The following is a 25,550-nucleotide window of genomic DNA, read 5'->3' as shown; positions in this document are numbered from 1 at the left end:
ATGTATCACAGCACGTAGGCGCTGCCGCCGCTGCTGGTGGCCCGAAAATTGCAACATTATTGCAAACCAGTTCTTAATTTACTATGTAAAGATGTAGAAACATGTACTAGGAGAGTAGAAGACAAACAGAGAATATGCTATTGTACGAGAAGAAGAAGAATAGGAAGGAAGACGTATAATTATATGTGTATATATATTTACTCGGCACTGGGCATGAATATCTTTTCCATGAAATGTTCATAACTCCTATCGTTGAAGGTTAATTCCATATTATTACTGATTATTTTCGGCATGTACCGGGAACTCACCAAGTAGCTACTTTGTGTCGGTTGGTAATGGTCTTTATATCATTTGCTCGCTGAGCATAGACGCATTTGTAGAATGAATAGTAATTGTTGTGGACGGACCGTCGGAACGCATTGATTGCAGTGGCTCGAACAAGAGGGCCAAGAATTGCTTGTGATACGACCATGCCATCGAACAGCGGACCAAAGTAAGGGACTTTGGCGTCACGGTACACGCGAATAGCATAGAGACCGTTCGGTAGTGGCGATACAACGATTTGTGCGTTGCCAAAGTCACCGCCAATTGTACCAATCTGGTAGTCCCTGTCATGCTCATTCCACACAATATGCACGTGGTCGTTACCAACGTGACGTTTCTGGCAGAAAAAAGTTTAACATTCTGGCTTGTGCGCTAGATCAATGTTTACAGTTACCTTTTTCAGTTGCTTGGGATCGTCAGCTTCGGTAGGCATCTTCGTGACATCGTGGAATATCATCTCCAATGTCGAGTTGCAATAATAGTTTGCGCGCGTTCCATTTGTAAGATTGCGTTCTAGACCTCCCAAGTATCCGGTGTGCGTTGCAATATCTATCTCCCATCCTAAGCTGTTGACAAAGGCATCATACTGAGGGCTGCCTCGACTGTTATGCAGGATGCTCTGTTCGTCTTCCTGTCCAGGTCCAACGTAGATAACTGCAATCTTCATCGTTTCGCGACTACGGCAAAATGAATGGGATGTTAATATGAAACGGATTGTTAAGTGGTTTTAATGAGAGTTATGGCTTACCCGTGCTTGCGGTCAAGACCACGTAGGTCACGGTAAAGCGAAGGTGTCTTGTTGAGCATCTGGAACGAACCGTCTTTCAACTGGTCATAGTTGATAAAACCTAGATGGCTCAGCAGTAATCGGCTTTGCTGGAAAGGAACCTGGGACTTTTCTGTCTCGTGAGGGAATGCCGGTGAAAAGTCCTTTTTCAGGGCAAAGTTGGCTGTCAAATGTTGGTAGAAGGAGCCTGCGGCGGTTGTTGTGGGGTTTCGTCGCAAAACATTGACTTTGGAGAACCACAAGTTCCTAAATATGTACTGTCAGTCTGACCAGGTCTGGAAGCGACAGTGTATGTAGATTTTACGCACGTATTGAACTCTTGTTGGGAGTTGCTATTGCTCTCATCCTGTAAGAACTCGTTCAGCTGCTCATCCAAGCGCCCAACCATTCCAGCTTGGTGTTGTGTCAAAGGTAGCGGTGTCTGGGCCGTCTCTTGGCAGTCGACGTTTGATGAGCTTATTCTTTGGAGATATCATGCTATTAGTATACAGGTACCAGAGTATCTTGGATGTTTCGAATATTTTTACCCTTTCAGCAACTCTTGTAATCTATCAGTATTGCTATTTGGATCACGCTTCATTCTAAGTACAATGATTTAACATCACTTTGTTGTCGTGTATGTATTCCGCCTGTGTAAAACTTACGCTTCGTGAATTTCATCCGGTGTACGCACTTGCAGCCCTTCTCGAAGGGCGTATCCGTACTCTTTCTCTAAACTCTCCTCGATCTTTGTCGGTTGCTGTGAACTTTGAAGTGTCTTTGGCTCCAATCGTGAATCCCAAACATAGCGGCCAGTTATATCACGCACAATGATGCGAGCTATAGAGTTTTCAGAGTTGCTTCGCGGCGGCAGCTCAACGAAGGCGATGATAGTCGATTCGTTGTATGAAAAGTACTGGTAGCCCATATGTTCCTCATTTTCTTCCTGGGCGACTCCCGGGCCAGTAATAGTGCTGCAACACATGCATGTTAAAAGCTGCAGAGCATATTTATGTTATTCTTCTTTGTACCTGTGGATAGTGGCTGGGCCCGATGGGGGTGCAAAGTTGTTGAAATGATGCAGCAAGTGCAGCAAAGTGGCTTCTGCTGATTCCTAAGAGAGAATGTTAGATTTGCATCCTATAGGCTACCACGGATACGATGGAGGTGTACTTTGACGTAGCCCTGGTCACTTTCAGAGACTCCTGGAGCAACAACGTTCGCATACTCTTGATGGATTGGCGGCCTCTTTTCTGTGAGCAACTTGAATTTGAACGGCACTTCTTTCTTCCTCCGGTTCTCTGATCGCAGATCTGGAGGATGAGGGAGCAATTTTTCGGATCCTCCTTCCTATATACAGTAGTCGGTGAGTTTTTTTTTTTGCTTGTATATTTTATATCCATAACAGAATTGATACATACAGAAGTAATATGCAGTGCGTACTCAATGACATCGAACACGAGTTGGCACAGTTCAGTCTCGGAAAGGATCATTGGATCGATAACCATGAGCCATTCTAGCAAACAGCTGAAAAGCTTGGAGATTATGAATCCTTTTTTTTTCCAGTTAGCCTCCATGTTACAAAGTTGTACTTTTCTGCCACTCGTCTTGTACCTCTTCCATCTTTACTGTGGCGCTCATAGTACTTTAGATGAACGTTCAACGCATCGATGATTCGTGTCAGTACTTCCTCGACGATAATCTAAAGAAGGAGCAAACGGAGTGTCACCTCAGAGATACCATCAATAGAATCATATCTATACTTACACCATCAGAATCCAGTTCTTCCTTGTACACTTGGGCAAGTGTGTTGAGACAATCGACAGCTGTGTTGACGATATTGATATTGCTCCAGTACAGATGGTTGACCATGGCCAGAACGCTGTCCTGGACTAGAGTTTGCTGAGGTCTAAGTATACAGAAATTGCAGTCGGTTTAGTGATCCGATGGTATATGAAGTAAGGCAGCAAAGTACTACTTTACCTAGAGTTGACCAGTAATTCATCCAATGCAAGCGAGCAGATAACGCCCAAAAGCATGCACCGTACATCAGGATCTTGCTCTATCTTGTCCATAGGCGTGCCACCATTGACAAGACGGAGCAGCAAATCTTTAAGCCAAACTTTTATCTATTCAAGGAATTAAGTGTAAGCTCCTATGCCCGATAGCATTATCTTTGTCATACTTGCATCGGAAAATGCAAACTCGGTTTCGTTGAGGCTTGTCATGGGTTTCTGCAAATCAATGCGCACGTTTTTGAAATGGTTCGAAATAGATACAAAGGTTCCCAGGATGGTTATGCAGCTGCGACGAACACTCGTCGATACTTCTCTAGGTGTATCACCATCTAGCAACTTTGCAATTTGTTAGTTGCTATGCAAGGTCAAAAAACGCGAAAATCCATTCTGTACCTGTCGTTCTATGGCGTCAAAAAAGGAAGGGATAAGAATATAAGCAGAAGGAAGCGATGCGGAGAAAAGTCGGTCTGAATTGCGAATGATGGATTCTATGATAGCCGTGTCAGAGGATGACAGACCCTGGAATGTTTGTCAGCAACTTTGGTTTTCAAAGGACAAAGCCTTGCCTTATATTACCTTTAGCAAAGCTCTATAAAAGTAGGCATAGTACGTCTCTGGAACGGTTTCTTCAGATCGGTGACAGAATAATCGACACAAACAACCGTATGCAATGGCGCGACCAGCATCGTAAGTTCTGGAAGAGCATGGTTAGCATTTTCTAGGTTAGATAAATGGCAGATCGTAGACTCACGTTGGTAACTCGGCTGCTTGAAGGAACCACGGTGCCATTTCATATAGTGCTGGCATATATTCTACGTGGTAAGGTTGATGCGCACGTACCTATCACAGTGTAAATAATATGCCTTTCTTTCCCTCGGATCATGTACTAACCCATTCTAACGTGTCCCATATGTCAACAACGCATGATACAACCACTGCGTGATCTTGTGGACGCTAGAGATTCAAAGTTAGACTACATCCGTGTCTCCAAATTCGTTAACTAGCTTTACCTGAAGTTCATTGATATTGCCAAGAGCACAAAGCATGTTTTTCCATATTGCAAGTACACTAGAACCATCGGCTGTTATGTTATCCAAATTCAAAAATTCTGAGCTCTTGAACATGCCCAAGCTAGCAGGAAGCTTCTCATTGACAGCTGCTGTGCTGGTCGTCAGAGAGATAGCTTCTCCAGTGGGTAGAACAAGTGACACAGACGTACGATTGGACTGACGACGAACGTCTGATTAGAATATCGTTTGATATCTAGCATCACCAAAAGTCAAACCTTTATAGATTGATTCACGCTCTCTTCCAACGGCATGCGGTCGATCGAACTTCCCATACTTCGTTGATCCCATTCAGCTTGCTTTCTCTTGTCCTCTTCGTCGCGTGCTGTAACCAAGGATTTAGACATTGAGGCAGTTGGCTCGACTGTATCTCCGTGATGATGCACAAAACTTAATAATTTGCTTCCAGATTCTTGGAACAGCGTGTCAAGTTGATGAATGCTGACAGTTCTGCGACTTGTATTTGCCCGACGTTGCGAGCCATTCCCTGTGACAACCGGTTGCTGTGTCTGCGTGTAGGATGTTGAAGAGGTCGATGCCGGTGCAACTGATTTGACGCCAGCCTTGGCTTCTTCTGTATCTTCCACATCCTGCAACACTATCGAGCGTCGATCCGAAGTTTTGCTGCCCTTTTCAGAGAGCGAGATATTGCTGACGTTGCGTACTATGCCTCCATCCGAAAAATGATCCGATGTTGGCAACGGCAGCGGCGGCGTCGGTAGTTGTTGTTGGCTATCCATAAGCTGCCCGTCACTTGCACCGGACGACAATGGCCGTCCGGCAGAACGTCTGTTCCCTGACCGTAAATCGCCTTGAATGCTTAAATGCCTTGATCGAACTTTTGAGCGCGATCGATAGCTGTTCGATGAAATATGCAGAGAATAGCGATGATGTTCGTCTGGTCGATCTGAAGGATATGCATCATACTCGACGTTGTACAGCCGCGCAGAAAGTAGACGGGTCAATTTATGCATAATTTTCTAAAAATGATGCGTGTCACCATGCAAACAATTGCATATGCATATTTGGGATCAAGTTTGTATTACCACCCAGCTTTGGAGACTCTCCATCCAACGAGTCGATGCAAGCAAGTAGTTCTTTAGATCCTTCCATATTTCCGTGTGTGCGATCTTGGCGCGTACAAATGCGTGAAGAATGGTCTGCAAATAGAATGCAGGTGGTGAAAAGTCCATTCAACATCATTTAGCATTTCTTCTGTTCTTACGTCGGATAAATATTCTGCAAAATCGTCTGCAAGCTGGCTATTCGGTATACGAGTATATTTCTGACCTTGATTGAGGAAGCGATCTTGGATATCCATGAGACAATGCAGTAATAGTTCCCTGTGTATGCACGTTAATCATTGCTACATTGTTGCCACAGCCAGAACGGACTTACCAGCTTTCTACTTCAATGTCGATGCCTCCTCTCGACACTGTGACTGCACGGTAGACATTGAGAGCATCCTTGTACAAACTAACGAGCCCATCCCAATCGACAACGTGCAGATCATCGGGGTCAATGATGACATGCTGGTCAAAAACGAGTTTTATCATCAAAAAGTAGCGTCGCAAGAACATGTTTGCATCTGCGCTCTTGTAATCATCTTCATCTGCCGCGGAAGTGAGAGCTGAAGAGTGGCTGCTAGACCGTGTAATACTGCCTTGTGTGTTGGATGCAATAAGCGACCAGCTACCAGTCCGTCTCAAAAAGGAAGGCCGTTCGTCCTCGCTTCCTAACATCCATACACCTAAAATATGCATTGCGCCGCGTGTAATATCTCGATACTCGGGATTTGTGCAAGGAAGCGTCATAGCCTGTCGTAGAAGCTCGTGCAGCATTTCTCGTGTTTCGTACGAGGATAAGACGATGGACTTCAGGATCGGTGTCGCTGGAGACGGTGTGCCAGTTGCAGAGGGTAGCCACTGACCGACGTTCAGCTTTTCACTGTTGTCCAGACAGTATCCAATTAGGAAACGGAGTAAAGTTCGTAGTATACACGGTGGACATGCGGGAAATCCAAAGTCTTCATCCGAGGATGGCACGCCATCCATTTTAAGCGCCTTTGCTATCTGAGGCGTAAATTTAGACATGTAATAGGTACGGAATATTCGAAACATAAATTTCGCACTAGCTGTAGCCGCATCTATACCGACACCGGTTGCAATCCCGTCGTCGGCTTCTACGTTGTCGCCGGGTGGATATTCGTATTCATCTCGTGGAGGTGGCGATCCGGCTGCTACGTATGCGAGTCGAACGAGATTAGTGGTGAAGATGTGGAGTAGTACAATGGAGTCGTTGAAAGTCGGTTGAACAGGGTTAGGGTATAACGGCGCTTGGTCGTCGCCTGACGTCGCATATCAAACAAGAACTTCGTAAGCAAAAGAGAGAATAGTATACAGGTGATTGCAGCTCATTTACCTAGTATAAGCTTTTGATGTAGCCTAAGTTTTGAGTTTTTAATCTTTTCATCTCTGCTGAGACCGTGACCAAAGGTCCGTTCGGTATGCCTCTCGCTAAGCTTTTTGACAAAATTCAAGCCGCTGCCGTGATGTTTGCTTGTTGTTGTGGAGCTTGCTACCTTGTCTTCGGACGCGCTTGTTTCTGCATTTGTTTTTGTGCTAGCGTTCACAGACGGTTTAATCTCGTCGAGCACAAACAAATCCAGAGCGATCGCATTTGCAAATAGCTCCATACACTCTGGGTATTCTACGACCTGATCGTTGAGCCAGAGCAGCAAAAGATGAAATCCAAGTGCTCGAAGCCGTAGATGATTGCCGTGATCGAGGATATGTGCAAGGAGTTTGGCAATATTCTTCCGCTGCCATCCATTCCGCATCAGCTCGGGTAAATACAGGAAGATCTTTCGAAGTAGTAAAAGGTTTTTCTGCAAGGTGACAAGATCCTTGGAATTCCACGATTGCGGTCGTTCATTTTTTTCTACCTTGTATTAGCCCAAAACTACTTATGCCTGCTTGAATGGATGACAATGCTTACGCTTCATCTTTTCAATGTGATGCATGCATGTCTCGTATACGACGTGAAAGACCTGCTCCGCATTCTCTTGGAAAAACCGTGCCTGATCAAAAGAATTTGCTGCGTCTACAACGACAATAACAACAACAATCGACTTAGCGCGCGCGCCGTCCCCCATGTGCATAGGTTTCTTTAGACCGTACCGATATAACTCCATAGACTCTGTGCTCGCGACTTTATTTTCTGTCGCTCGTCCAAGAAGTTTCTGGCTTTCTTCTTAAGTTTCTCGCCCTTGTCCTCCTTCCCGGGTAGCGTGAAGCTTGAGGTTGAAGGAAGAATAGGAAAGTCAATACCCAGTTCGCCACTCGATCCAATGTCCGGCTCTGACGACATTGCAGGCACAGCAGCAGTGGTGGTGGTTGGTGCTGGTGGAGGTGGAGGCGGTGGAGGCGGTCGTGGTTTCTGGTGCTCTGCTTCCTGGGCATCGTCTGTGGTCGTGGCAGACGGGCTTGTCCCAAGCGACTTCTTGACGACAGAGCCTGCCCTTCGCATGACAGAAAAGCTGATTCTTGATGAGAGAAAGGATCTGGTTACTCCAAAAGGGCGCCAGGGCCGCCTTCAATGCAAACGTTGATCGACAGTCTCTCTTCAAAGCCAGCAATATCACGAAACCCAGAGTCTATCCTTGCCAAAATGCTCTCTGGTCGCATTTTTCCAACCATTACCCATTGTACACGCTTGTTTTTGTAATTACAGCTCCTCTGTATATGCGTTGCAGGATCATCAATCACATTAAGCTGCTTGAAAGCGTCGCAGCGAAACATATATATAACGCTATTTCATGAAGGCGGTGGCATCTCACGTTAAAGCTTTATCAGCCACAATTATGTATATGTGAGCATGAGTACTTGACATCTCGACAGTAGCTAAGAGACACAAACGCAAAGATACAGCGACGAATTGTAACATATAGAGGTATCTGCTGCCTGGATGACCGTCGTCGTTGCCAAGCGCAGCATGTCTCAAAGGATGCAAACGCCGCCGCCAATCGGAGAAAGCTGAACGGGCGGCTTCTTTCAGAGCAGCATTTCGTCTACTTCGTGTTTTTCAATCTCACTCTCGTTTTTGTGAAATGGAGAACCAGAGCTGTAAGTATTGAATGTGGTCAATTCAGATCACTAGCCGGTCATGCTCCTATGATTCAAGCGATCAATGCGTTAAAACTGGCTTTTCTTGTCAGCTTCCCGGGTTGATATCAACAGCAAGAAGCAGGAGCCCTTGGTGGCTCCCACTCCCCAAAATACTCCCATCAACCCAGCACCCATCACGTCAAGCTACCGTCCTTCTATCTCGAGCATTTCCGAAGACGCTGAAGGCAGCAGCAAGAAAGGTAAAAAGTGGAGCAGAGTTCTGTGACTTTAGCGGAACAGACTGAGTAGACTATTGTTGTTATTACTTCTCACAGCTGCAGAAGGCGCAGCCCTAAGCGGCGCATTTACGAGCAATCCCGCTCTTATCAGCATGCTCCAGGGAAAGCTGGGAACTCTGGTCGGCCGCCCCTCCGGTTACATCGATTCTCTTCCTGCTAGCGTCAAACGCCGTATCAATGGATTGAAGTACTTCCAATCTAAGCACGCCGAACTCGAAGGCAAGTTCCAAGAGGAAGTTCTTGCGTTGGAGAAGAAATATCTGGAATTGTATAAGCCACTATACAACAAGCGTGCCGAGATCGTAAACGGTGCCTACGAGCCTTCAGACGAAGAAGTCGCACTGGGTGAAAAGGTCGACGAAGAAGAAGGTGCTGAAAAGAAGACCGAAAACAAGACCGAAGAAAAGGAAGAAGAGGAGGAGCAGCCTACTTCCGGTATCCCCGAATTCTGGCTAACCGCTTTGAAGAACCACCCTCAAATCTCAGAAACAATCACGGAGCAAGACGAAGAAGCATTGAAGCATCTCAAAGATATCCGCATGGCTTACATGGAAAAACCTGGATTCAAGCTCGAATTCGAGTTCTCCGAAAATGAATTCTTCACAGACAAGGTCCTCACCAAGACCTATTATTATCAAGACCATGTGTATGGCGGCGATTTTGTCTACGATCACGCAGAAGGCTGCAAGATCAACTGGAAAGAAGGAAAGGATCTCACCGTCAAGGTCGAGACCAAGAAGCAGCGACACAAGGGTACGTTTTACCGTCTGTATGTTTTAAGTTTTTGAGGAAAACTCACACGGTCGGCGATCAGGTACTAACAAGACCCGTGTTGTCAAGCGCACCGTTCCTGCCGATACATTCTTCAACTTCTTCAGCCCACCATCCTTCCCCGATGACGACGAAGAGCTAGACGAAGAAGAGGCAGAAGGTTTGGATGCTAAACTCGAAGTCGACTATGAAACTGGTAAGTCGTACACGGAATGATGCTTTTTTCTATGTGATCTTCTAACTTTTAGCAGGCGAGGAATTCAAGGATAAGATCATCCCCCATGCAGTCGACTACTTCACCGGAAAAGCATTAGAGTATGAAGAATTCGAAGAAGATGATGAATTTGAGGTATGATGTATCCCGACTTTTCGTTACTCATGCAGCAACCAACGAGCCACGACGTTCCCAGGATGAATATTACGATGAAGATGAAGACGAAGAAGATGACGATGAGGATGATGACGACGAAGACGATGATGACGACGATGCAGCCGTAAGTAGCACAAATTGTTACGATATATAGCCGTTATACTCATAGAACAATCAGCAACCAAATAAGGGTGAGAACGCACCAGAGTGCAAGCAATCTTAAAAGGAAATCAAAAGAACCCTGTACCATTCCCTCCTTTTACCTTTTAGTCATTCAGTTGAAAAAAAGAAACTGCATACTCCAAGTTTACAATCCCCAACCAAATCCCTTTTATTTCTTCTAATGCTATGCGAGAGAGAGAAAAAAATACAACAAAAAGGCTTGATCGATCAAATATTTTCTTCATGTTCTAGGGATGGTTAATGCACCGCTGTGCCATCCTCCAAATCCAACAGCAAAAACGAATTTATCCTGGAGTTCCTCGACAGTTTTTGGAACCGTCTGCTCTGCGTCGCGGGATTCTCCGTGACCCAGTGCTCCATCGCTGTATGCTCCCCAAGTCAGCAGCTCGCCGTGATTTGTCAATGCGCCGCTGTGGTAACTAGCCAATAACCTTCCATTTTAGTCTGAATTGTAAAAAGAGTAAACTCTTCTGCACTTACTCGCCGAATGTAACTTTGCAAATATCGCGTTGCAGTTCAGGGAATAAGCGGGGTTCGGTATCTTGGTCAGCATCTTGGTCACCCAGCAACGCCTTTCCGTCAGAGGTGTAGACTGCAAAATTGCGGAACTGACCAGTTATAAACCTGTACATACGTCTAGACCTATCGTTGTCTTCAGGGTCCGTTGCACCGAATTTGCATAGCTCGACTGCGTTTTGTGCCGGTGAGGCGACAAAGTCGACAATGGGCTCTGTACGTATTTTTATGACACGACCGGTCCTTGTGAGCGCGATTGTACATTTCTCTAGTCCAGTAACTTGCACGATCTTATCGCCTTGAGAAGTATCCAGATCAAGATCCGCCAAGGTGAGCGCAGGCATATGGACCTCCATAGGATCTTGTGGTGCTTCTGGCCGTTCTCTTATATTTGCTGGCTGTGGGATTATAAACAGCTCGCCCCTGCAAGTCAAAACTGAAGAGTATCCCCAGTTTGCAGTGACTTGAATGACGGTGCCCTCAGTTGGAATGTTCACTTGCTGCGGTGCCCACAAGTTATTCCAATGCCACACGCTGCCGTCCTGAGCCAAGCTGATTGCGTGCGATCGACCGCAGGATACAGATCGAATACGGATATGTTCTGGTAGTTCCACCCGCGTAGGCGATGCTATCAGGCGAGTCCCCAAAGATGCGGAGTAGGCAACGTCTTCTTGCATCTAAAAAGCGATTTCGATAGTTCAGCATCACTTTGCTGTTCACTTATCAGCAGTGTGCATGTTACCGTTCCCCACATCCACACTCTGCCGTGACGATCGAGAGCATGGAACGACCATCCACCCGCCATGATATCGACGATGCCTTTTCCGCGCAGAGCCGTTACTTCTTTGGGCTTATTCACCGAATACATCGGGAATGCTATGCGCGCTCGGTGTCCTCGCAGGAAAGGTTGCATAGTTTGTTGCTCCTCAGAGTGACCGAGTCTTCTGTCGTTGTTCGTTCCCCACGTATAAACTGCCGAGTCGCTCAACTGCGCATACAGCGTCTTCCAGCCCGAGTGCCGGAAACTGGCATCGTGAGGAAGGTTATAGTCTTGGAACACGCGGTGTTTCCATAGCAATTCATCGTCAGCCAGCGTCTTGAACAATCGGCATGTACTTGATAATCTCGCGAGAGTTGCTGCATCCAGGTGGAGCAGAATGTTGTCTATCAAAATGTCGGGTGGTAGTTCAAGTAACTTCATCGCTTCGCAGTTGTTCTTGGCGGCATGAAATAAAAATCGGCCCCAGGGTCCCTTTTTCAAGGGGCGCGTGTATCTTGTGAAACGGTCCACTCAGCGCAGCGTCGAAGATCGATCATGCTATGTAGAAGAGATTCACTTACCTGCTCACTTTTATAGAGATTAAAATGAAGGTGCGTGAAGATCGTTTGCTATGTGCCTATATTCTGATATATCTACTACCAATTTTTATCGAGAAAATAAAATTGTGTGGTACAGTATTCTGATTCTATATCATGGTAATTGATAGAGCGAGCTTGAGGGAGAGATGATAGGAAGGACAGTGACTTGATTCACTACCCATTCCAGATGCAAGAGCATAGGCGTTTGGTCTACGGGCTCCGTAAAATAAGCCATTTATCACAAGCTAGCACCGAGTCTCTCGGAAGACCGTAGGTCAGCGTATGACCACAATGCAGAAAGGAAGAATTGTTTTTCCACACGCACTATTTTAGAGCATGTGAAGTACTCGGTTGTTGCTGCTTTCTTTCACACAAAGACGACCATGGCGTACCACATAGCCTTTCTAGCCCGGTGGTCTCTTATCGGGTTGGTGCTAGCAATTTTGCTCAAAGCCGAGTCGCATAGCAAAAAACCACTGTCGTCTCTTTACGTGGCACCTTCAGACATATACACACCCGACTTTTATCCCAATGGCACTGACCTAAAGTTGCCAATGGGAACGATGCGCTACTGGCTGTTTGGTAATCCCGAGGGAAGACGCGTCATTCTCATTCATGGCATTGCAACGGGCGCTGCAACGTACGATAAATTAGGCCGAAGTCTGGTAAAGTCGCACACGCAGACAGGAGGTGCAAAATCCTTACGAGCAGCTTAGGCTGAGAGCGGTCATCAAGTGCTTGTTTATGACCTTTTTGGAAGAGGCTACAGCGATGCGCCCGCTGGATTGTATGATGAAAGTCTGTATACCACACAGATTGCATTGTTACTCCAGAAAGTTGGTTGGGACAAGACGGATGTAGTTGGCGTCTCACTCGGAGGTTTGTGAAGAGGCGCATAGGAAGGTGCTATCCGAGAAGAGAGGAGGCTAAGTACAGTAAAATGATTATGTATTAGGTGGTATCGCGGCATCCTTTGCAGCTTATTATCCTGAAATAGTGGATAGACTTGTCCTCATTGCACCAGCTGGGTTGATGCAAGAGAAGGATATCCCCTTGACCGGAAAACTTGTAAAGTTGCCGTTGCTGAGTAAGATCGCATTACACCCGTGGTTGCGACCTGTTGCTCTCAGAGGAATTACTCAGTTCTTTAAATCGTCTCGCAAGGGCGATCAAACAACTGCGGATGCAGTCAAAGTGCAAAAAATCGCTTTTCATCAATTCGCTCATCATCCTGGATTCTTGCGCGCCTTCTTTGGAACATTAACAGACTATCCTCTTCATGATTTGCATGAACGATACAAGGCCGTCGGCCAAAACAAAGATCTACCTGTTCTTGTCTTGTGGGGCGATGCTGACAAGGTAAACAACCTCCCTCTTGTTATGATTATATTCCCGTGTTTTTACTTACGATGGCTCGATGTATAGACCGTTCCATTTGAATATCATAAGGTTTTGAAAGAATATGTCCCTCAGGCCAAAGTGAGCCGCTACGAGGGAGGTGGACACGATATAATACTTACAGACGCAGAACGAGTTGATAAAGAAGTTGCAGACTTTTTAGCATGAACTGTGTAAATGAAAATGGATATACTATATCTTCCGCCAACTTTTCGTTCTCTCCTATGACTACTATATCTTATTGTTCTACCTATACATACCTGTGATATAATCATGCCTCGAAAAAATAAGCTGGAATATAGTATGGTACATAGCAGTACAGCAGTAAACATGATCCAGTCACTTTATTGACAATGATATTCGATGATATTCATTGATGACAGTACAGTGTACATTGGTCCCCTCTAGTTAGGAAGAACGTTCTCTTCAAAGTTGTTACCGCCGACGACGTTGCCAGGTACGTAGTAACTGCAAGTATACAAGGGACCGTTGCTGCACTTTGTGACTCCACAGCCAAGCTGCGAAGTGCTCTTCCAGACAACTTGGGTAAAGTGGCCAGTGCCAGAGGAGTAACCAGGGTTGGAGTAGTCATAATCCTTGTTCTCGTCGTACCAGGCGGTGACGGCATCAGTCCAGCTGCTGTAGCCCATGGCCAAGTTCTCACCGTAGGGACCCTATATTGATGCGGTAAGCACGTTACTGTACTGTATGAATCCTATGCCTTAAAGTGAAGCTTTTACCTGGCTGTGCTCGAAGACGCATCCGTCAGACCACTTCTGAGCATACTCGGCCAAGGTAGAGTTCCATTCGAGAGCTGGAGCCGAGTGCTTGGCGCGGAAGTCATTGTGGAGCTTCAGAACTTCATCGCTATCAGAGGACGAGGAGGAAGAAGATGATCCAGAAGCGGACGCAATAGGAGATGCCTTGGCATCAGAATTAGAGGATGCAGCAGCGGTACCTTTGGGCTTGCTGGTAGTATTGCTAGAGAAAGCAGATCCGGTAGGAAGATCCTGGATAGCATTTTGAGTGGTTGTAGGGACAGCTTCGCTGTGGCGGTGACCATGTGCGCTTCCAGTAGGATGATGGGCATGCGAACCAGCGCCGCCATAGTGATGACCATTGCCAGGGAACATTGTATCGTTGAAACCACGGTGGTGGCCGTTGCCAGGGAAGACATCAGAAGGTTCGGAAGAGACAGGTGCAGCGGATGCAACGGAAGCAATTGCCAGGATCGCAACGGAAATAAAGGAAGCGGATACCATGATGCAAGGATTGGGACGGGTGTGGGCAATGAAGATGAAAAAGAAGAGAGAGAGAGAGCAAAGGTTAATGCCTTCCAGCGTGCTTAAGTCGCTGTCCTTTTATACAGTAATGAATCTGAGACATTCATTAAGAGTAGGAGTTACACATGTCTCAAAGATCAAGGACGAACGGTCTCGCCAACGAAGAGGATCAGCAATATAACAAGCTTAAATTACACGATGGTGCATTGACAAGAGTTGGTCGGATATGCATTGAAGCAATTGATCGGTGTAATTCGTCAAACATTACACAAATGTAAAAATTTTGACACTCTGGTTACGAGATCGGCGTGGCAGAACGGCTGCTGATGGCTACACAAGCTATTTGCGTTTATTGAATTTTTATAACCGTGACAAGTTTTAGGCTAGTTTCATTTCATTACTCGCGTCTGTGTTCCAGTCACAGGCCCCAGAATCTCATAAGTTTACACACGTCCCAGTAAGCTACGTCGTCAACCAGTTTAAGCAAACGGAAATATGAACGTGCTTGTTCGCTAGCATAAAGCATTCCGTGTCGTTAATAGTGTGTGTGTGTGTGTGTGAGTTATGCACGCTAGTAGTGGTTGCGGACGTGTTTAAAGAAGACTTAAAGACCTGCCGGAAATGATGGCTGAGAGCCGTTCTTCGAGTTCAGTCATGTGCATGTCTCCAAGTGCTAGGTTGAGTGGTTTCAGTATTACTTCTAGATTGTCCTTAGAATGGATATAGCATTTCTTTTCCACGTTCCCTTGGATTCTGTTAAATGAAAGCCTTTGTCAAGGCTTTCCGTTCGTTGTCCACGTCCCTCTCAAATATGTGTAACGATCCATGAGTCCATGTTCTTTCGCGATTGCGAGCAGCTGCTTATATGTTGCAGTCTTTCCTATAACCTTTTCAATATGTTGCATTTCTTTAGTATTATGCTTGGAACTGGAAAGCGCTTTATCATGACGACTTATTTCCCCGATATCTCAGCTTCAATCATGCCATCGTAAGAAGTGCAAGAAACGCTGTTCTTCGCTACAGAGTACGTGATTGGCTGCGGTGTTGTTCCTGACTTTTTAAAATGTTCATTAAATCGCTGATGGTTTTAATGGATCAAAATTTATATGGAGTTACAAACAAAATGGCGCACCTTGCATGGATTCTTGGCGTTGGATCTTGCACCATCCGGAAAGTCTGATACAACATCAAGTCAGCAGGATTGTTGGCTTTTGCCGCCATCAGTTCAATGTCGACGTAAGGCAGCGCTCAATGCCATGGAAGCTCCATAAATGCATCTGTATAGCATGAATTGTCGCGATAGGGTTCCAGTCCATGTATTCCAGAATTCTCTTTTGTGCTTTGGCAAGATTTCCCTGATTAACCACCAAATAGAACTTCTGTTGCTTCTCGTTTCAAAGATGATGGCCAATTGAAATCACACGCAAAACTTGCAGAACTCGACATCACCGCCGTAGCCAATGCAGCTCTTTCCTTGGACATCCACAATACACTTTTTCCCAAAAGCAATGTCGCATTTTGTGAAATTTTATAATACATTTATACACCAAAACGACAAATTGCAGCGACATTAATTTTTGGAAAAAGTGTACTCTGCATCCGTTGCGGAATGCAGCCTCATCCAGTAACAAACTTTGCAAAGCCTTTCGGAACCTTTTACAAGTTACTGCATAGCTTGTAGTCCATCCTGGCATACTCATGCAGCTGCGCCATGTTGGTCACCAAAATACATGCCGCTGGGTTCTCATGCCTCCCTGACCTGCCGTTTCTTGGATATATTCAGCGCGTTGCTCGAGTACATCTTGTGGATCGCTATTCGCACGTGCTGATAGTCGACCCCAAGTCCAAACGCTGACGTTGCCACGGCTACCTTGGCCGTTCCCTTCCTGCAGCTGTACCGGTCACGACAATCCAATGCAACTTTGTGTCGACATGGTTCTTTAAAGCTTTGAGCTTGCTTTCACCTTCAACGTACTGCTTCGGATGCTCAAATGTACTCCTCGGGAATTCGGTGGATGTGTCCATTTTAGGCCGGTCATTGAGTTATGCTGTACAAGTTACCATGCAGTAAAGCCTGGCAGCATTTCTCCAGTCGTTTCGGAGGGTGCTCTTTATGTCAATCGCTGGATTCGGCAGATTCTTGCAGAGTTTGTATGTCGCGTCTGCACAGTAAACAAAACCGAGGCAAGCTTTCACCCTCTTTGGATAACACTGCGCGTTGTCTAGCCGATGTTCAGATCAAAGTCAATAAATTGATTGAAACTGGTTGTCAAAGTCTGCGTCAGCACGTTCAACGTATTCTCCTTGCGGAAACGGTGTTTTTTTGAAGTGACCCAAAAATGTCAATCATGGTGACCCGATTTGGTTACCAGCGATGTTATTTTAACCGTTTCTTTTTAAAGAGAGTGTAACGGAGAAGCAGACTCCGGGAATGAGGAATTGCCCTTCATTGAAACAAGTCGAAACTACAGTCGTACGAATTTTCGACGCTACACCGGTTGCGCTACTCATAGCCATATTTATATGGGCATATTGGGCATTCAACATTCGGCTGAGCGTGCGATTGGTTCAGGACGGCCATTTTGCTCAAGGTAACGCTCTTGGCTCCAGGTCAACAGCCGTTGCCAAGACCTTGACAAGCTAACGGCTTGCCTAGGTATCCTATACATCATTTACTTTCATCCGCTATTTTTCCTATGTATTTGGAGCTACTACAAAGTGATATGCACATCTCCTGGCCGGACAAAAGACGTAAGTAACTGTTTTCCATTGCAATGCACTGTTACAATACTGACAATACTGCAGATACTTAAGAATGCCGAAAACGATGAAAGCGAAGATATCGGATTACTGAATGAGCAACAAAGGGATCCAGAAGAAGGCAGACCTAGCGTTGCTATCCTTAATGTAGAAAACGCCAACGAGTCCCAAGTCAGTTTACACAGGACACTGTCTGGTGACAACAGCAGCTCAAGGAGCGCATATCCGTTGATCACCGTCAAACGATGCGGTGCACGGCGATACTGTCAAAAGTGTCAACTGGATAAATTTGATAGAACGCATCACTGTCGGTCATGCAAGAGGTATGTTATTATCCATATCCAGAAAATGTACGAAATCGATATTGACATGAAGGAACACAACGTAGCTGCATATTGAAAATGGATCAGTAAGTTGGCAGGACGACAACACTTGCATCTGTAATCGTTTACAAAATTATATTCTCTAGTCACTGTCCGTGGGTCAATAACTGTGTCGGATTCTACAACTATAAATTCTTCTATTTATTCATCCTCTACGCCTCCCTAGTCTGCGTCTATGTGTTTGCCGCAACTCTTCCACCTACCCTAGACGTTCTTAACGGCCCAATGGTGAGATTTCACGAGCTTTGATAGAAGATTAGATTATTGCTGACACCAGTCACTGCTAAATTTAGAGTATATTCGGGCTTGATTTCAATTGGCCTGTTCTAGTTTTTGTATCGGGTATATTTGGACTCTTCTTGATCCCGTTTACAGGATTCCACACACGACAACTCCTGAAAAATCGAACGACGATCGAGTTTTACGAAAAAGCTAATTTCCGGCTCGGTCGCGTGTCAAATGGACGTATCGATATTATGCGAAGTCGATATTTTAATCCATGGGATATCGGTGCAAAGTAGGTTCTAACGGATACGGTTAATATATGCCTCCAATGCTTAACCGCTCGTCTTCTTGTGAATGTCAGACGTAACTTTATCCAGGTCATGGGAGCAAATCCATGGAAATGGTTTATTCCTGTCGGTCGGCCGTAAGTCTTCTAAGTTACCCTTGTCAATGCTTGCAAGCTAAACAGATACGTTAGTGCCGGAACTGGCTGTCAGTTTCCTATCAATGAATACGCGTATAATACCCTGGCTACTGGTCCCGATGATCAGGCCGAAGAGCTGTAACAGAATTTTGTAGACAGTACTCGTGTACATACATATCAATTTTTTTTTTTTGCAATACATTCAACGTACAGATAACATGATTGCTTCCAGTCCGGATAAGATGTAGAATGCTACATTTCAGGGTTCCTGACAGAAATAACCGAAAAGGGTTCGAGCAGCCAAGATTTTGCAAGCCAAGCAGATGATCTGGTGCTGCTGCTTTAATTTCAAGCGTCGCCAAGCGCCCTCTCTGTTTGCTTACCTCTTCCCACAGAAAACTAACAATGGATCGCAAAGAGCAACCTAATCCATCCGATCACGATGACGCTCCCCCGTCCTACGAGCAGTCCACCAACACGGCGTACAACCCTGCTTTTGTGCCTCCACAAGATAGCTCTAGTCCACACCTCCAGCAATCTTATACCCCACCATTGTCACCGCCGCATACTGCTGATACATCACAGCCATCCCCATTCCTAGCAGCCTCAGCACCGTCGCTTCCTCAATTGCAAGATTCTTCTTCGAGCGAGCAGCAGCAGCAGCAGCAGCAACGATTGTACCCGAGTGTTCAACAACATCCGTCGCAGCCTGATAACTACAATTCACAGTATTATTATTACCAATCAATCAACATCCCCTCACCGAGACCTGCTGTGTATTCTCAACAGCCATTAATCTATCGGCGCTCACACAGATACACTACAGATCGTAGTTTCCCGATTGCAGCGCTGTTCTTTCTCTTTGGCTGGTACGTCTGCATAAGATAGAGCAAAGATTTGGATCCGATTTCTGCTCACTCAGCTCGATTTTGCCAGGTTTTGCCCTCCGTTGTGGGTATTGGGAGCATGCTGCTGCAGTGGAAGCCGCAACCCTTACGAGTCTTGGTGGGGCAAAGTCAATTTTATCATGGCTGTCATGTTTATTCTGTCATCGATTATATACTCAATGATCGCTATCACTGTTGGCGATTGGACAGTTGGATTGCGAGTCCTTAATGTCTATACTCGCTGAATGTCAAGCCTATTCCCCTCTATTCTCCCTTGACAGATAATAATCCTATTCTACATTGCACGGTAATATATCACCTTTTTAATCGCATGGATCTTTTGTAGTAGTAGGAATGGCAAATTTGTACATGAAAAGCGGGGGAGATGCATGTGCTTGGATATACACTCTACATGGTGATAGTGTCTAATCTGATCTAATCTTCGTCCTCGCTTGATTCGCTTTCTGTTTCTGACATGACATGTCGGTTGTTATTTACGAAAAGTAGTTCGTCCTCATCCTCTTGCTCTTGCTTCTTCTTTGTGGAAAATTCAGCCGGCCTGAAAATCAATCAGTAAAATACATGTCTCGATTCCAACTTTGCCTGCTTACCAATGGCCTGCCTGTTCTAATGCTTTGATGTGCTTTGGGAAAAGGACATTGATAATCTCCCCGCCTACTTTCTCGGAGGTTGTGCCGGCAGAAGGATCAACAATGACAAAGTGCCCTCGTTTCACCCAAACGAGGTTCCGGAATTTAGGCTGCAAAGTGACAAGCGTCCGTGATCCATCGGTGAATTCGACTTCATGCTGGTGATTTCCTCGAGGACCAAGCACTCTGGCGTATCTTTGCTGAGTTCCTGGTTCGCAAAGTGGTAGATCATTGTCGAGGATTTCCCTCGCTGTACTTTTCTTCCCCATTTTTTCCTGAAAACCCCTCCTGTGGCGGGTTTCGGGCAGAACTAGATTTGCGGACAGTCCTCCTGGCGCAAATCATAAGTCACGTGACCCATCAGTCCGTTTTCCTTCCTGCTAGTCGATCGCCCAAGATAAGCTATTATACTGTTAGCCCGAAGCCAGCTGCAGAGTATCTATTGAAATTATATGAATAAAAGAGGAATACACAGGCTAGCTCTCTATAGGCTAGGGATTTCCATTGTCATTTTCATTCTTCAATGCACTCTAACTACGTAGCATCGTAGTCGTAGCGATCGCAAATGCGTCACTATATTTTGATAATGGATAACCGTGGTGGATAAACATTATCATGCCTGGTTTATTTAGGTGATAGTTGCATAACGCAATCATGTATAGATGACGACGAGTGACGAAGCATCAATTGTCTGGAATGCGAGGAAGACAGGCGATTCCGCCCGGTCCTGAGTTGAAAACCAACGAATGATGCCCTGGCCAAGGACGACCCGTTTTCCTTTTACTCGCTCTGTGGCAAAATCTTAACAACATTTGCAAAGTTGCATTGACGGCTCGGCATCTGGGGTATTGTCCCTCATTTTACGAAACTCATACACTCTCTTGTAATTCCTTAACTTCTGCGTGCGGTACCGCCTTTTTGTATGTGAAAGGGACTGTCACTGAACAGTTTCCCTGAAGTTTGCCCTTCTCTTTCCAACATTATTCCTTAATCTTGCATACCCTCGGCACTGCCGCTTTCTCCGTTTAGACAAGAGTTGTTTGGTTGCTACTCGACGTCTAGGCCCAGCAAATTGAGCTACTCTGCAATTTTGGCATATATTTTGTATCTGCATAACACTTGACGAAAAAACAAACTGAATCGACTCTGGGATAGCTGGCACACGGCTCCGGACGACGTAGCTTACTGGCAAAACCTTGCTCGTCCTTATGGCGCCTGCTGCAAACAATTTCAAGGGATCTGGTAGCAACAACCACCGCCGCTCCAACAGCCCGTCTGCATATGTCTTTGCACCAAAATGGATGCTCTCTTCGGCAGCCAGCACAGCTGCAAAGAATTCATCGTCCCAGCTTGCGTTCTCTTCCTTTACAGCGTCAGGTAGATAGAATGTTGCGTTGTATGTAGTAACATTTTTCATGTAAACATACATTTTTCGGACTAGGGAGGGTAAATCGGCAGCTCACAAAACAGCGTGAAGCAGATACCAAAGGCATGATAAATGTACATTATCGGATCTTTTCTTCTCTGTTTCCTCTGACATCTATTGCGTTTTGCCTAGATTCACGCACTACATACACTCAATCACCAACAACAACATCGTCGCATACGCAACAGCAACCAAAAATCCCTCGCTCTGATCGTTTTGATAGTGAATTTCCAACACTTGTGGCCGACATGGGGACAAAGCCTCGCACTCCCGCGTCAGCCTGGGGCAATTCCAGCATTTTAAAGGAAAAGATTCTTTCTCCACCAAGTAGCACAGACCCATCCGTGGAAGAGGACGCGGTGCAGGATCCAGAAATTGAACGGTTGAAAGCCCTTGTTCCCAAACGAGCCGCACCGCGTAAAGGTCCTAATTGGTCGACTGCACATACATATTCCCCATCACCTTCAGCAGCTGTTCATCGTCATCCAGGCACTCGTACACGCACCAGTAATGGAGGTCACACTGGACGCAGCAAAGGCCCGTTCACCAAAGCATCGTCGAAGAATTCTGAGATACCAAAAAAGGAGGTAGCCGCGGTTGTCAAGTTACCTCTGGCACCAAAGTTGAAACGGACGGAAGCGGATCATCAAAGCTCCAGGCGATATCAGACATCCTCGCGCTCCTCGTTAGAGTCCTACGACAATGTGGATGATCTTGCAATGACCGTATCCCTCAGTAGTAGCACTAGTCAGACTTCGTACTTGGAGAGTCCGCGCACATTGCTGGATTACGAAGATGACGATAAGAGGCCCGTCTCACCGCTCGACGAAGAGATATCTATTAGGAGTGCAATTAGTGATGACGACAAGCAGAGGTTCATCAACTTTATATGCGATCGTGTTTGTTACCACGGCGGGTGGGGCAACTCTATCAGGAAGTCTGTGATGGTGGAGGGCGAAGAAAAGTTTCACTATGAACTTGATAGCGGCTCCCTTTTTTCAGTTCGATTTTAATTCGGCATGACTCCCTTAGTAGTATTTTATCCATTTTTGACCATTGCTTTCTTCCTTTTTTCTTTCTGCTTATTGAAACATTCTACAGCGCTATCTTATGTGATCTCTTGTACTTTCTCCCCTCGTTCCCGCCGGCGGCCCCCGTACTTTGTATTGCTCAGTAGTAAAACTTACAGTGCGACGAAGCATCATCAACTGATATCCAGTCCAGTGGAGTTAATCATTCATCTTCATTCATCTCTTTCTGTACCTGTCCCTACATACCTCTTTGAAAGAAAGTTGCAATGATCTGGTTCTTTCATTACACTTTGATTAATCTATGTAGTCCCTTGAACCAAGCTTTGGGAAAACCGCATGTAGCATTGATTTCCATCACCCAACTGGTCAACTCTCAAATATGTAGTCTACGGATGGATTTTTGGCCCTGATCGATTTGATCAAGGTTTACTACCCGAGATATACAGATTTCCTTATCATTTTGACATTTGACAACATAACACTCTCCGATTCTTTTCGGCAATGTGAGGAAGTCAACAAAAAGACCAAACCAAATCAAAACATATCTGCACTTTTAGAGAGAATCTTTCGTCATCTGCTACCTTTTTTCAGTTTTAGCTGTAACAGAGCATCAAGATATCAAAAGTCGTACAGATTCCTGCACGTCGCATCAATGTTTAATAGTATTCATAATCAGGATGAATGTAGAGAACGAATCGCAAACTGTTCCTTGTTGACCCGGCAAGCGTGATTTGCTGCATCATCATACCTTATCGTTGCTGTGTAACATAAAGATTTGTCACAGGCTTTGAACCTATCCCACAATCGCCGCCAAAGCAGCTTCTGCAGTTCCAGACAAACACAGACATCGTCTGCATAGTAGTAACGCTTGCAAGCGGAAAAGAAGTTCGAGATAGTCTTGAAGACCTTGTATAATTAACACCGAATATCGGATGAATCGAATAAACCGTAAATGCTGATCATATAGATCGAAAATCAAGGTGCACAAATAGTCTAAAACCTTGAGTGAGACAGAAGGTTTGAACCCAACGTTGATGGGTTGCGAGTACTCGAGTCTGACCCTTTTCTTGCATAAAAAGCTCGCAATTCCCATTTCTTCTCTTCCTCTTTTCTTTTCCAACACATCCTTCCTATCAAGCATGACTCAACCAGATATCCAAACGATCCAACTTCCCAACGGCACCAAACTCGATGGTATTCTTCTCCTTCTATAGCAAAAGCTAACTTATGTACACTGGACTCACGCTAATACGTTATGTTGTAGTCCACACCTACCTGTTTATCAACAACGAGTTTGTGCCCGGCCACGGTCCTTTGATTGAGACTATCAACCCTGCAACGGAGCAAGTCATTTGCAAGGTCCACTCCGCTGACGAAAAGGACATTGACGCGGCCGTTGACGCGGCAAACAAGTGTTTTGATGAGACGTGGCGCAAAGTTGCTCCCGCTGAGCGAGCACGTCTGATCAACAAGCTTGCGGATTTGATGGAACGTGACAAGGATGAACTTGCCACATTGGATGCTCTCGACAACGGCAAGTCGTTTGTCGTTGCTCGTGATATCGATATCACTGATTCCATTGCATGCTACCGCTATTTTGCTGGATGGGCAGACAAGGTTAGTAGTCTACAGTTGGGCACAGTGACAAATATAAACTTCTAAACGTCATGCTCCAGATTCACGGCAAAACCATTGATACCACCTTTGATAAATGGTGCTATACCCGACACGAGCCCCTCGGTGTGGTAGGCGCTATCATTCCCTGGAACTATCCTATTATGATGGGCGCATGGAAATTCGCACCTGCTCTGGCTGCAGGCAACTGCAGTGAGTATCTACAGCAACAACAGCATCAATCGAGAATGCCACAACTGATTGTGATTCTTAATACTAGTTGTCATGAAGACCTCAGAACTTACTCCCCTATCAGCATACAAATTTGCGGCATTGGTCAAGGAAGCGGGCTTCCCTGCCGGTGTCGTGAACATCATTACCGGCTACGGTGCCAGCGTTGGTGACTATCTAGCAAAACATCCAGGTATCAACAAGATGGCATTCACGGGTTCCACCGTCACTGGCCGCAAGGTTATGGAATCATCTTCTGTAAGCAATCTCAAGAAGCTGCAGCTCGAACTTGGCGGCAAGTCTGCACAGATCGTATGCGCAGACGCCGATCTGGAAAACGCAGCCGTCCACGCATGCGGCGGTATCTTCAACAACCACGGACAGAGTTGCAACGCTGGTTCACGCATCATCGTCCAAGAATCAGTACTCGACAAGTTTTTGGAGTTGTTTGTAAAACACACAAAAGAGATCAAGGTCGGCGATCCATTTGATCCTGAGGTCACCCAGGGTCCTCAGATCAGCAAGGGACAGTTCGACAAGATTATGGGATACATTGAACTCGGTCAGAAGGAAGGTGCTACCTTGTACCACGGCGGCAAGCGACTCTTCGATAAGGGCTACTACATTGAACCAACCATCTTTACAAACTGCAAGAACAACATGCGCATCATGCAGGAAGAAATCTTTGGCCCCGTCGTTGCTATCGCTACTTTCAAAACGATCGATGAAGCTATCAAGATCGCAAACGATACACAGTATGGATTGGCTGGAGGCGTCTATACCACCAGCCTCGATACCGCCATCAAGGTTTCAAACGAGATGAAGGCTGGTACCGTCTGGGTTAACTGCTATGATATATTTGATCAAAGCACTCCATTCGGTGGCTACAAGATGAGTGGATTCGGAAAGGAGTTGGGCAAGTACGCGCTCCAGGAGTACTCTAGCGTAAAGAGTGTCAAGATCCAGCTAAGCAACGGCGGTAACCTGTAACGATACTGTATTCATTTCTCTGGAGATCTCCAAGTGGGATCAATTCGACCTAGCTAGCGCAGCAAAATCGTCCTTCCTCAAAAGGCACATTCTGTAAAAATTGTATGCTTTCATATTTGCTTAATCCTAAAAAGGAAAATTGCAAACTGGCTATCAGATTATACCTGTTAAGCATATTATTGTTAGTTTTAGATGCCCGTTTGCGTTTGTATGTTTGCGGCTCAGTAACTAATATCGGATGCATGTTTTTTCCTTTGAATAGATCGTACTGTTATATTTCGCTTCGGCACGGTAAATCCTTCCAAGTTTCTACTGATTATTCGCTAGAAACGACAGTTTTAAACTGGCTCCCGATACAATGGTATGACATACTTTAGCTGGCAAGGATTAACTGCAGGATTATTCTACATGATGGTGCGTTGGAACAGATTGTGGAGAAGAGCTAAGAGTGCAAGAAGCAAAGCATAAT

At 45.6% G+C, this 25,550-nt stretch overlaps 12 protein-coding genes across 12 annotated transcripts; 6 read left to right on the top strand and 6 right to left on the bottom strand.

Moving 5' to 3' along the window:
- Positions 1-197: 197 nt before the first annotated feature.
- Positions 198-7,703, bottom strand: VTP01DRAFT_5204 (uncharacterized protein; the record flags this gene model as incomplete). The annotated part of the gene is made up of 26 exons (XM_069383971.1): positions 198-246; positions 309-661; positions 719-1,001; positions 1,073-1,357; positions 1,420-1,572; positions 1,639-1,692; positions 1,756-2,064; positions 2,122-2,204; positions 2,264-2,440; positions 2,512-2,642; positions 2,705-2,792; positions 2,858-2,999; positions 3,074-3,212; positions 3,276-3,444; positions 3,502-3,627; positions 3,685-3,802; positions 3,860-3,948; positions 4,000-4,062; positions 4,119-4,334; positions 4,394-5,155; positions 5,222-5,335; positions 5,401-5,518; positions 5,574-6,522; positions 6,597-7,115; positions 7,173-7,277; positions 7,355-7,703. 26 exons carry the CDS (start codon positions 7,701-7,703, stop codon positions 198-200), a joined length of 5,943 nt encoding a protein of 1,980 aa, XP_069235437.1.
- Positions 7,704-8,283: 580 nt separating this feature from the next.
- Positions 8,284-9,944, top strand: VTP01DRAFT_5203 (uncharacterized protein; the record flags this gene model as incomplete). Its single annotated transcript, XM_069383970.1, has 7 exons — positions 8,284-8,299; positions 8,392-8,541; positions 8,617-9,333; positions 9,395-9,547; positions 9,603-9,700; positions 9,762-9,845; positions 9,900-9,944. 7 exons carry the CDS (start codon positions 8,284-8,286, stop codon positions 9,942-9,944), a joined length of 1,263 nt encoding a protein of 420 aa, XP_069235436.1.
- Positions 9,945-10,124: 180 nt separating this feature from the next.
- Positions 10,125-11,621, bottom strand: VTP01DRAFT_5202 (uncharacterized protein; the record flags this gene model as incomplete). The annotated part of the gene is made up of 3 exons (XM_069383969.1): positions 10,125-10,323; positions 10,385-11,097; positions 11,163-11,621. The coding sequence occupies 3 exons, from the start codon at positions 11,619-11,621 to the stop codon at positions 10,125-10,127; spliced, it is 1,371 nt and encodes a 456-aa protein (XP_069235435.1).
- A 541-nt stretch (positions 11,622-12,162) lies between these two features.
- VTP01DRAFT_5201 (uncharacterized protein) lies at positions 12,163-13,345 on the top strand (the record flags this gene model as incomplete). Its single annotated transcript, XM_069383968.1, has 4 exons — positions 12,163-12,444; positions 12,496-12,658; positions 12,735-13,138; positions 13,205-13,345. 4 exons carry the CDS (start codon positions 12,163-12,165, stop codon positions 13,343-13,345), a joined length of 990 nt encoding a protein of 329 aa, XP_069235434.1.
- Positions 13,346-13,581: 236 nt separating this feature from the next.
- On the bottom strand, positions 13,582-14,439 carry VTP01DRAFT_5200 (uncharacterized protein; the record flags this gene model as incomplete). The annotated part of the gene is made up of 2 exons (XM_069383967.1): positions 13,582-13,851; positions 13,918-14,439. The coding sequence occupies 2 exons, from the start codon at positions 14,437-14,439 to the stop codon at positions 13,582-13,584; spliced, it is 792 nt and encodes a 263-aa protein (XP_069235433.1).
- Positions 14,440-16,204: 1,765 nt separating this feature from the next.
- VTP01DRAFT_5199 (uncharacterized protein) lies at positions 16,205-16,499 on the bottom strand (the record flags this gene model as incomplete). The annotated part of the gene is made up of 2 exons (XM_069383964.1): positions 16,205-16,380; positions 16,436-16,499. The coding sequence occupies 2 exons, from the start codon at positions 16,497-16,499 to the stop codon at positions 16,205-16,207; spliced, it is 240 nt and encodes a 79-aa protein (XP_069235432.1).
- Positions 16,500-16,891: 392 nt separating this feature from the next.
- On the top strand, positions 16,892-18,394 carry VTP01DRAFT_5198 (uncharacterized protein; the record flags this gene model as incomplete). The annotated part of the gene is made up of 8 exons (XM_069383963.1): positions 16,892-17,051; positions 17,117-17,211; positions 17,266-17,543; positions 17,609-17,629; positions 17,690-17,831; positions 17,897-18,120; positions 18,190-18,252; positions 18,307-18,394. 8 exons carry the CDS (start codon positions 16,892-16,894, stop codon positions 18,392-18,394), a joined length of 1,071 nt encoding a protein of 356 aa, XP_069235431.1.
- Positions 18,395-18,657: 263 nt separating this feature from the next.
- VTP01DRAFT_5197 (uncharacterized protein) lies at positions 18,658-19,384 on the top strand (the record flags this gene model as incomplete). Its single annotated transcript, XM_069383962.1, has 2 exons — positions 18,658-19,121; positions 19,189-19,384. The coding sequence occupies 2 exons, from the start codon at positions 18,658-18,660 to the stop codon at positions 19,382-19,384; spliced, it is 660 nt and encodes a 219-aa protein (XP_069235430.1).
- A 190-nt stretch (positions 19,385-19,574) lies between these two features.
- On the bottom strand, positions 19,575-20,058 carry VTP01DRAFT_5196 (uncharacterized protein; the record flags this gene model as incomplete). Its single annotated transcript, XM_069383961.1, has 2 exons — positions 19,575-19,698; positions 19,751-20,058. 2 exons carry the CDS (start codon positions 20,056-20,058, stop codon positions 19,575-19,577), a joined length of 432 nt encoding a protein of 143 aa, XP_069235429.1.
- A 939-nt stretch (positions 20,059-20,997) lies between these two features.
- Positions 20,998-22,228, top strand: VTP01DRAFT_5195 (uncharacterized protein; the record flags this gene model as incomplete). The annotated part of the gene is made up of 3 exons (XM_069383960.1): positions 20,998-21,166; positions 21,231-21,278; positions 21,348-22,228. 3 exons carry the CDS (start codon positions 20,998-21,000, stop codon positions 22,226-22,228), a joined length of 1,098 nt encoding a protein of 365 aa, XP_069235428.1.
- An 811-nt stretch (positions 22,229-23,039) lies between these two features.
- On the bottom strand, positions 23,040-23,339 carry VTP01DRAFT_5194 (uncharacterized protein; the record flags this gene model as incomplete). Its single annotated transcript, XM_069383959.1, has 1 exon — positions 23,040-23,339. One exon carries the CDS (start codon positions 23,337-23,339, stop codon positions 23,040-23,042), a length of 300 nt encoding a protein of 99 aa, XP_069235427.1.
- Positions 23,340-23,385: 46 nt separating this feature from the next.
- Positions 23,386-25,081, top strand: VTP01DRAFT_5193 (uncharacterized protein; the record flags this gene model as incomplete). Its single annotated transcript, XM_069383958.1, has 4 exons — positions 23,386-23,440; positions 23,511-23,863; positions 23,923-24,073; positions 24,141-25,081. 4 exons carry the CDS (start codon positions 23,386-23,388, stop codon positions 25,079-25,081), a joined length of 1,500 nt encoding a protein of 499 aa, XP_069235426.1.
- Between the last annotated feature and the right edge of the window lie 469 nt (positions 25,082-25,550).

The sequence above is a fragment of the Rhizomucor pusillus genome (assembly GCF_041956525.1).
Source record: "Rhizomucor pusillus strain CBS 183.67 unplaced genomic scaffold VTP01scaffold_21, whole genome shotgun sequence".
Taxonomy (NCBI): Eukaryota; Fungi; Mucoromycota; class Mucoromycetes; order Mucorales; family Lichtheimiaceae; genus Rhizomucor; species Rhizomucor pusillus.
This window is presented reverse-complemented; position numbering and strand designations above follow the sequence as displayed.